The sequence below is a fragment of the Theobroma cacao genome, chromosome 4, assembly GCF_053813885.1.
Source record: "Theobroma cacao isolate CCN51 chromosome 4, ASM5381388v1, whole genome shotgun sequence".
In the NCBI taxonomy this organism is placed as follows: Eukaryota; Viridiplantae; Streptophyta; class Magnoliopsida; order Malvales; family Malvaceae; genus Theobroma; species Theobroma cacao.
In genome coordinates this window covers 33,139,481-33,149,869 of record NC_142642.1, presented here as the reverse complement: position 1 = coordinate 33,149,869, position 10,389 = coordinate 33,139,481, and the positions used below count along the sequence as shown (strand labels likewise).

Sequence of the window (10,389 nt, the reverse complement as noted above, 5' to 3'; positions counted from 1 at the left end):
TAAGTGGAAGCCAGAATAATTTATTGATGTTTTGTTGTGATATTTTTATGACATTTCATGTAACAATTAAAAGTATAAGTCTAGCAGGTGAGATTTTGGCCGGGATCAACACCAAGCTGGTTACAATATTGAGTATAGTAGTTAACACGAGCCTGAACGGTATCAGGGTTTCCGCCATCGCACTCAATAGCCCCATTAATGGCACGAATAGTTGCCCCGAACCCTTGGCCTATGACAGGGTGGACAAAGTTCACCCAGTACCACAAGGCCGTCTTGAACGAGATAACAGGGTCTGTGGCGACAGTTTCAGGCGAGTTTAGTCCATCAAAGCCGATGCTATCCCCAGCTGGTCCATAGTTGAAATTCCAGGATAGTTGGATCGGTCCACGGCCATAGTAACCTCTGTCAGGGTTGCACGGATACTGTGTAACGGTCTCATCACAGTAGTCCCTTGTTGCACCACCTATCTCTTCTATAAAGCAGAAATCTGCACAAGCAAAATGATTTTCAGTACTATTTAAGGTAGACTATAAACAGACTTTCTCATGATCTAGAATTTGTGCATGCATGTAAATTAACGCCTCTGTTAAGTTTATTGGAGAAAGAGAGAGATCTTACGTCCTGTCTCATGCGTGACATGTGCAAATAAAGCTGCAACCTCACGCCTAATACCATCAACTGAACCAAACTGAGGGAAAGAATCGGCAGCCTTAAGAAATGTATCCCTTGAGTAAAAGTTCCTCCCTTCACAACTTGGATCTGCCTGATCCAAAATCCCATTAAAGAACGCAGGCGTTAGTATATCAGCCAGTGGTTGAGCCTTTACCGGCACCGATCCAGCGAGAATACCAGCCAGAACAATGGCTGCTAGCAGACCTTTGGTCATATTAAGAAATACCATATTTGCACAATTTTAATTGTAGAAATGTGGTTGGGAGTGGGAGTTTTTTATAGTTGAGCAAAAGAGTAAGAAAAACATAGAGACGTTAATTTGAAAGTGTCAATATTGACATGCAAGATTCTAGAAGACATTAACACGACGGAGCAAAGAGGTTCGACTTTATTTTGACTTTGTGTAAAGTTGTTCTACATAATTCAACCTGTTTGCCACTTAATCACAAAATACCCTATCCAAGCCGATATTAAGGGATTAGTTTTAAGAGGTCCGTTTACATTATTGTAATTGGATTCTTAAATAAGGAAGGAGCTATTTTGATTTCAAATTTCATTGACATTATGTTTACTACTCATATATATATATATATAATTAAATTACCACTACAAAAATTATGATTTTTTAATAGTTCAATTCAATGATTGATTTTTTTTCTCAGCCAATCAAGAGATTTCATTGATAGTAATATGATAGTTACAAAGAGAAACAGATCAATGATTGATTGATCACAGAATTAAGTCCACTAATACTATTTCTAAATTTTGTCAAGGTATTACTTGCATTCCTTCCCGTACCGAAATAATCATCCAACTTCAATTTTCTTCCTAAAAATCTTTATATCTAAATTACTTGTTATAAGTACATTTTTGTTTTTCATTCCATGCATGTGATGTCACTTTTATTTTTTTGGCAAAAAAATCGATGGAGAATGTTTTAGAACTTTTATGTTTATGTTTAAGTCTCACCATGTGCAAGTTATGACCAATTTCATATATTGATTTGTTAATTTATTTAGTTTATTTGTTGATTTCTTCTTTAGTGTAATAATTATGTACAGATATGTTAAATTAGTTCAAGGACTTTGTTTAATATTTTAGGCACCATAATTTTTCCTTATGCATGTGACTTGCTTTTTTTTTTTTTGAAAAATCTGTACATGTGACCTTATAAAACAATTTTCTATCAATAAATATTATTCCTTTCGTCTCATCTTCTTTGTTTATATTTTTTTTAATATTCCAAAACTCTTCTTTCCGTTTTTAATACTTAAAACTCTTTTTTTTAATCCCAAAATTATTTTTCATGGTTTTTAAATTTTTAACATTATGGAATATCAATTTTACAGAAAAAAATTAAATTTTAATATTAAATACACTAAAATTATTTTTTAAAAAAAAATTGTGAAAGTTAAAAAAGAGACATTTGTTTTGAAATAGACAAAGTATTTATTTAAAAATGCTTGAGCTAGCAATATTTTTTTTAAAAGGAAAAGAAATTTTATAAAAAATAATGAAAAGCATCAACTAGGAACCCACAATGGAAAGAACAAGATAGAAGGACAGAGATGGATAAAGACAAAGCACATGTAGATCAAAGAACAAAGAAACGTAATTAAAATATTAAATTAAATAAAAAAATTAGAGCATGCTAAAGTGACCTAGCATTCGGTTTTAACCGAATTATTATCACGATACTCGAACCACATTCAGTTTTATCCAATTCGTCACGTACGGGACTTAAACCTATGACTTATTTAATGGTTTTGTGCCTCTTCCCTTACCATTGACATCAAGGCTACATTCACACGAAGTTATTAGATTCTTGTCCAGCTTTTGAAAAGCTTTACATTTGAAGGAAAAGCATTATACTATAACTAAACTTAATTTTATCAAGTGACTTTAAAATTAAATTATTATCAAATCAATAAAAAGTTTATTTTAAATTTAAATTTTAAAAAGTAATTAAAACAACTTTGTATATGTGTGACATCGCACGGGTTAATATACTCGTAATAATTAAATGAATGAATTAAATTGAATTAATTAAGTTTGGATTTGACTTTTTTTTTAAAAAAAAAAGATCCGATAGCATTGCCTGATCTATGGACACTTCTATCATGAATCTATTAATTTTAATTTTTGTAAAATAAATTTTGCTAATGGCTGTCCTGAAGGATCACTTTAATTAAAAGTTACTATTTTATTCTCTTAATGCATTGAAATTTATTACGTTAACTATTAATTACTAAAACTATAAATACAAAAATATGATTATAAATAATATCTTTAACTAATCTTAAGAGATATGTCTCAGATTACCTTAAAGTTCTTTTTATTATAAAATTTAAATATTATTAGCACCCGTTATCCCAAACCCTTTGTAATAAAATTCATTTGATTCAGTCAAGATTGCCTCAACACCATTACCGTCGCAATAAGATAGTGTTCTGGTCAAAATTATCTGGGTTGCTTTGTAGAAAATGAATGATTCTAACTTCTGACTTTAAAAAAGTCAAAGTGTTTTTATCCATGGCAAACACAACCTAACAAAATAAATAAATGTCAAATGGGGGCTCATTTATCTTTGTGGTTTACAGATGAGAAACAGAGAAGAGGAAGCCAACTCAAATAAGGAATGTACTAGTCGTCCATTTATCTATTTCTCCTTTAATTTTCTTGTCCCTCACAGTCAGTTGAGTCATGTCACCAACATGGTTAGTAATCGGTTCGGATTTAGATACATACCTCCTCAGAGAAAAGGAGGGATGAGAGAGAATAGTAGACAAGAGAAAGACGAGGTAATTAACCTTTGTTGCCTTGAGTTTTATAAATGAAATTAAATAAGTTTCTTTTATCTGATAAATCTCACTCTTCATTTTACAATATTTAAATGTCAAACTGTTTTAATTAAATTTATATTATTGAGACATTTATTTCTTTAAATCACCAGCTGAAATGAAATTTGCTGAATCAAAACTTATGAACTATATATATTAACTTATGAATCAAAACTGTTTTACTGCTTTAATTAAATCAAGCTTATTGAGTTGTTAGTGTTCAAGTACTGGGAAAGCAAGTGTAATGTTTGTAATTCTCTTCATGTACGTATTAAGTTAATTAGTCAGAAGACATAGGAATATTTTAAATTAGACTTAAATAATCTGGCTCAAGGAAATCCTAATTACCACCTTGATTTCATCCTCGTAGTTCTTATGTTTGGCGAAAGTGTATTACCATGAGACAATTTCATTTTCCTGCTTGCAATGATTAGAGAAAAAGTTTTGTCAAAAATTTAGGGAATTATTATATACCCAGTACATGGATATTGGAGTTTTTTTTATTTGACATAATACTTAAAAAAAAATTTAAATTATTTAGGAAAATTTAGATAAATTTTTTATTGTTTTATAGATATAGGTTTTTGATTTGGTTGATATTGGTAGTTCTGTGAGTTTGGGAATTATACCTCTGTTTTTGTTGAGAGGCATAGATGTCAAATTCAAGGGTTGTTTTTTTTTTTTTTAATGAGGATGATATTTTCCCCTTAAATGCTATTTTAATGAAATTTTATTAAAAAACTTCTATTTTTTTAATTCATTCAATTCTATTCCTCAACTTTTACTTTGAACTAAATAAACTAATGATTAATGGGTCCATTGATAACCAAAAAAATAACTTGTTGAAATTTAATTTTTTTTGTTGTTTAGATAAATTGTATAAAATATTTTTTATTATTTAGATCAATTTATAAAAAAAAAATTATTATCACTATTTTCAAAAAAAAAATTTATCTTAAAAAATAGTGCATGTCTGATTCATTTCAGCACAAAAAATTTTAATGTGAGGTCAAACTCTGGCTAAATGAAAGCGGATTGCAGACATAAATCAAGTCAAAATTGAAAAAGTGTACACACACAAATCATAAAAAAAAAGATTAAACCAAAAAATAAAAGAAAAATAATAACTTAGTTAAATTTCAATTGATCATTACCAAAAACAAGTTGAGACTCCCTGTTCCTGGCCAGTGGCGTAGACAAACAGATTTATAGCTCACAAAAAAACCCCAGCAGACATTAAACTGACTCATCCCCCATTAACGCCAGCTGCAGCAACATGAGAGTTACATACAAGAAAACAATTGCATCCCTCATCGTCCAAACTCAGCCGAATGCAGCCACAAACCATATCCTCTACAATTATGTGCAAAAAGCACAATAAAGACTCAATGTTATTGTCGTAACGTGCCGGGTCCGAGTGCCCGACCGCTAAACGTGGTTAATTTGAGGAGTCGTCACCAATCTTTTTTTGTTAGGTGTGATTGGTCACCTATTAAATTGGTTCTATTCGACGAAATCCTAAATTGATTTTAAGTTTGTCGAAAGAACGATAAACTAGTCTACGTATTTTATTTAGAGTTGGGTTTGGAAGTACGATTACGCATAGGGAATGATTAACACCCCTGTGACGCCCGTTTCACGAACGGTACCACTTAATAATACATGATCCTAACCTATTAATTTTATTTTTATGCTTCCTTAATCTGATTTATTTAATTCATCTTTAATTCTTTTAACAAGTTAAAATGTTTCATTTGTTTTACAAATTTGACATGCACGTGATGCAATTGTGAAATGCATGACATAAATTGTCAAACGAATATCTTTTATTGAACGTACTTTCCGAATCCGCCCATCATACTGGTAGGATCCGAGAGTATTATCTTACCTAAGGAAATACCTTAGAAACTCGCATTCGTAAATTTACAAGGTAAATCCCATCATCGGGACAAACGTTTGCAAGTAAAAACAGTATTTTCATGAATGCAAATCTTAATACGGGTAGAAATCTTTTGTTAAAGATATTTCTCCGGACCCTCCATCGTACTGGTGGAGATCGGAAGTATCTTTTCACCTAGGGAGTTTACCGATGAAACTTGCCTTTGCAAGCTTTCTCGAAAAGTCCCATCATCGGGCCTACGCCTGTATACAAAATATGTCTATATGCCATGACATGTAACAATGCAACAATGATACGCGACGTACTCGTAAATTCAATGTTCGTTTCTTATTCACTACTTTTCTTTGAGCTTATTTATCATGAACAAATATTCTACATTTATTTATTATTTTTGTATAACCATTTCTATTTCGTCATATACTTTATTTATTTATATTTTAGATTGCATATTTTTTTATTATACGTAGTTATTATTATTTATGCATATGTATTTTATCTATTTTTTATTATTATGATTAACAAATTTATTGTTATCATTGATTTCTTATTCCTTACATATATATATATATATATATATATATATATATTCATTAATTGGGGATTGAATATATAATTTTTATTTATTTAAATTTAGAAACATTAGAATTTTGAATTAAGACCCTCCCATCATACTGGTGGAGTCTTAATCGAAATCCTTAACTTAAGAAAATTCACTTGAAATTACGACTTCTCACGTTCGGAATGGATATCCTATCATCAGTATTGATTTCAAACCAAACATTACATTTTTATACTTAATAATTTCATGCTAGATATCATTTTTTTATTTTATTTTTATTTATTTATTTATTGACTTTTTAAACCAAATCTAATTATAAATATTGATCATAATTATATTTTTTTATTTTTGCTAATTTACCTAACCTATTTTCCTAAAATGGTCTAAAATTAAACCAAAATCACATTTTAATTAGGCAAAATTGGCTAGACCCAAAATCAATTAAAATAGATCCACAAGCAAAAAGGCAAAGGTTATACCTCTTTGGGCTAAGATTGGCCCAGCTCAAATGCCCACGGAAGGCCCAAATCTGCTTGCACCAGGTCCACTCACTTAAGTCTACAAGGCAGAGCTCAAAACGCACCATTTTGGGTGCTTGTTTGGCGGACTGTGATACTCTAAAACGGTGTCATTTTGAAGACCATAAACCTAAGTATTTAAATTTTTTTTTCTTCTCCTCTCATTTTCTGCTCTCTTTTTCTCTCTCTAGTCGCAAACCCCTTTACCTTCTCTCTAAAATTTTCCCTCTCTCTCTCTCTTTCTCTTTTGTGGTTGGTAGCAGCTTTTCTTCTTCTCTTTCTGCCGCTAGCATCTCTCCTTCCCCTCCCTCTTTCTTTTTCTTTTCCTTCTTTCTCTTTTTTCTTTTCTTTCCTTTTCTCTCTTCCTCTTTCTCCCTTGCCAGCGTCTTCTCACCGCCGGCGTTACTTTCTTTGACTCTTTCCTTCGCCAGCACCGTTCCTTTCTCAAACCAACGGCTCCAAACTCCCTGGCTCTCACCGACCGACGTTACTTTAGCCCTATTCTCTCTCTTGAAACCTTATCTCCTTTCGATCGGTAGATCTAGCTCGGATCTCTCCCTTTTGTGCCGTCGACCACCCAAAATCAAACCTTTCCTCTCTCTCATTTTCCACGCCGGTCACCCAACCTTCAAAACGCACCAAAAAAAACTGACAAATCTCCCTTACCCAAGCACCTCCAAACCCGAAATCCTAAGCCACCGCTGCTCCTCCCATTTTCCTTCTTTTTTTTATATATTTTTTTGCATTCTTTTTTTGATTGTTGTTGATTGTGGTTAGGGTAGACTGCTGGTAGTTTTTAGGATTTTTAATAGCTGATTTGTGAATTTTTTGTAGTTTGAAAATCTGGTTTTTTATTTCTGAAAGGTTGGTTTCTTTTTTGTTGGAAACATTTTCTCTCTGGTTTTTTTTTTTTGAAAAAATGGCTTTTCTCCCCTTTTTTAAATCGGTTCAAAGCCCCCTTTTAAGAACTAAATTGTCCAAAAAATTAGACAATCCAGAGGTGAAATCATGCTCTTCTAGCATGATTTCACATGTTTCTGACACAAAGGGGAGTTGGTAGCCGGAAGTGACCATTCTTCTCCAAATTCGGCTACCTTTTAGGGGTATTAATATCCTGTAATGATGGACTGAAGAAGGGACTGAGCACACTCATACTTTTCCTGTTCTTCTTTTTTTTTTTAATTTATTTCTTGTTTTTTATTTTTTATTATATTTCATTATTATTTATTTTTTGATTTTTTGAAATAGGTGTCTACAGTTATCCATTAATCAAAAAACCACCAGCACGTTCCGAACTCTCTCCACCCCCTCTTTAGCCAATTGATCAGCAAGAGAGTTAGTTTTCCTATGGGTATGCTGTATTTATCACCTCCCAATCTGCCATATAGTAAATTCCATGTATCTCATGATGTTGGAGGTTTTTAACTCTACAAACGGATTTAAAAAAAAAATTAAATCGTTTTTATTTTGAATATAAAAAATAATCAACTATATATCTAATTATGAAATGATTACGTACGAATCATTTAAATTCCATCACGGCAGGCTGTTGGAAGTGTGATGGATATTCATGTACCGACTCTGTTTCCATTCTTACCTAGATGTTCTCGGTGATTGGGGGCTGATGCCTATGGCAAGGATGACTTTCGGGGTTTGAGATGTTTGGTTGACTCTGTCAAAGTCTACAACTACTTCTCTTGTTGGACCGCTGCTGTACAGCTTTTTAACTTATTTAAAATCACATATTATTTTATACTAATATATAATGCTAATAGTTGAATTTGTGTCATGAGTTAAAAAGAAATACTAAATATATATAAACTCAATCAAAGGAATTAGGTAAAAATAAGATATAATAATAATAAAAAAAGTATATATGAAAATGAATAAATAGTATGTCATGTTTCTTTTACCAGAGATGGATCGCAAATTTAAATAATTAATTGAATTTTATGTTTTAAATTTCTTTGTAGTTTCACTTAAAAAAACTGGTCAACTCTAGTAAACAAAGAAAAAAAATATTAAATCCCAACGTTTTCTCTAACGAATCCTTTTTTTGGCCCTTTTCGACTCAAGCAATTGGTGCCACGATAGGACTAGTTGTTGGCAATGAAGAAAATCATCGTCTTTTTGACCAGTCAAATTCGGCCCTCAAAAACCAAAGTAACAATAGCACAGATTCGTTTAATTGGTTTGCTGGTCCTTGTAACTTCTCGCAAAATCATGATGCTATTAATTGTCAAAAAATTAAATTATCGTTAGAATACAAATAATCATTATTGATTTTATTATATTTATTTCCTTTTAAGGTTACATCAAATTAATCCCGCGGTACACCGACGAATCAGAGCAAATTAAAAAAAAAGTACAAGTGACTGGAACATTGGGGAAACTGCTGCTAGTTTAGTATGAATTCTAGCAGCTGAGGTTACCGCCGGGAGCAACGCCAAGTTGGTTGCAATAGTCTGTGAATAAGTTAATCCGAGACTGAACTTTAGCGGGCTCTTTACCATCACACTCAAGATCACCGTTAATGGCTCGAATAGTTGCCCCGAACCCTTGGTTCATGACTCCTGCGACATTGTTCATCCAATACCACACGGCGGCCTTGAACGAGATAAGAGGGTCGTTGGCCACGGTTTCTGGTGCGCCTAACCCATCGAACCCAATGTCATTGCCAGCTGGTCCGTAATTGTAATTCCATGATAGCTGCAGTGGTCCACGGCCATAGTAACCTTTGTTTGGGTTGCATGGATAGTCTGTTCTGGTCTCATCGCAGTAGTCCTTAGAGGCGCCACCGTCCTCTTCTATGCTGCAAAAACCTGAAAGAACAACAGCACATTGCTTCTTAATAATAATTTCTAGCTTTAAGGAGTATAAATTTGTTTTCAAGTCTTCAAGAATAATAAAGAGATTGAAGTTCACAGAATCGACCAGTTGTAGAATTATTCTACTGTTCAAGCAAGAGGAAAATTAATGAGAAAGATTGCAGACATGAAATTGCAACTAGCAAGAACGCATCCGCTAATTAAGTTCGAGAAAGGATAAGAGAGATCGTACGTCCAGTCTCATGGCTAGCATGTGCAAAGAAAGCAGCAATCTCACGCCTAGACTCCTCAACTGTGCCAGTCCTTGCGAACTGAGTAAAAGAATCGAGAGCATCAAGAAATGCTCCTCTGGAGTAAAAGTTTCTCCCTACACAACTCGCGGCTGCCTGATTCAATATCCCATTAAAGAATTCAGGTGTCACGATGTCAGCGATTGAAACACCATTGTTAACACAAGGACCTCCTCGGCAGTTCACGCCGCAGAAATCCGAACCTGTTCCGCAAAACCCAAATCGACTGCAACATTCAGTTGCCGAACAAGTATTACCACACTGAGCCTTGACCTTTCCAGGCACGGCTCCAGCAAGAATTCCTGCTAGGAGAATAGCTATAAGGCTTTGCTTCATAGTGAGGGTTACCATTTTTGCTGGATGTTGAATTTGAGGTGGAAATTTGCTTGGGAGCGAGACGTATTTATAGTTTTGGAGAGAGCTAGAAAAGCAAAGAGGAGTTTTGAGTGTCAACACGGGTAAAGGCTTGTTTCCACCAGCTGGCGTGAAAACTAACCAGTCTTAACTTTGACTAGTAAGGATGAAAACAACAGGTCGGCTTTCGGAAGGCGGTGGGAAATTTCTTTGATCATACATATTGAAATATCTACTTGAGAATTCAACTTCATTATCCCATGAATTGCAGCAACAAATAATCACTTGCTTAATTAGGAAGAACTTCCATTCTGTAAATTTAGAGTCCATGGATGGAGCTTCCAATACCTATGGAAAATAATTACTACAAAAGAAAATGTTTTATCATAAATTATTTTTTTCTTGATCTTTAACTATGTTATTATACT

At 33.2% G+C, this 10,389-nt stretch overlaps 2 protein-coding genes across 2 annotated transcripts; both read right to left on the bottom strand.

The window, feature by feature from the left end:
- LOC18602389 (endochitinase EP3-like) lies at positions 1-928 on the bottom strand. The gene is made up of 2 exons (XM_007033740.3): positions 619-928; positions 1-487 (listed from the first exon to the last, which is right to left on the bottom strand). Exons 1-2 carry the CDS (start codon positions 899-901, stop codon positions 81-83), a joined length of 690 nt encoding a protein of 229 aa, XP_007033802.3. The 5' UTR covers positions 902-928; the 3' UTR covers positions 1-80.
- A 7,819-nt stretch (positions 929-8,747) lies between these two features.
- LOC18602388 (endochitinase EP3-like) lies at positions 8,748-9,999 on the bottom strand. The gene is made up of 2 exons (XM_007033739.3): positions 9,550-9,999; positions 8,748-9,311 (listed from the first exon to the last, which is right to left on the bottom strand). The coding sequence occupies exons 1-2, from the start codon at positions 9,956-9,958 to the stop codon at positions 8,905-8,907; spliced, it is 816 nt and encodes a 271-aa protein (XP_007033801.1). The 5' UTR covers positions 9,959-9,999; the 3' UTR covers positions 8,748-8,904.
- Positions 10,000-10,389: the final 390 nt, after the last annotated feature.

Coding starts and splice junctions, on each gene's coding strand:
- LOC18602389 (XM_007033740.3), bottom strand. CDS start 901: ATGGTATTTCTTAATATGACCAAAGGTCTGCTAGCAGCCATTGTTCTG. Junction 488..618: donor TGTCACGCATGAGACAGGAC/GTAAGATCTCTC, acceptor TTGCTTGTGCAG/ATTTCTGCTTTATAGAAGAG.
- LOC18602388 (XM_007033739.3), bottom strand. CDS start 9,958: ATGGTAACCCTCACTATGAAGCAAAGCCTTATAGCTATTCTCCTAGCA. Junction 9,312..9,549: donor TGCTAGCCATGAGACTGGAC/GTACGATCTCTC, acceptor TTGTTCTTTCAG/GTTTTTGCAGCATAGAAGAG.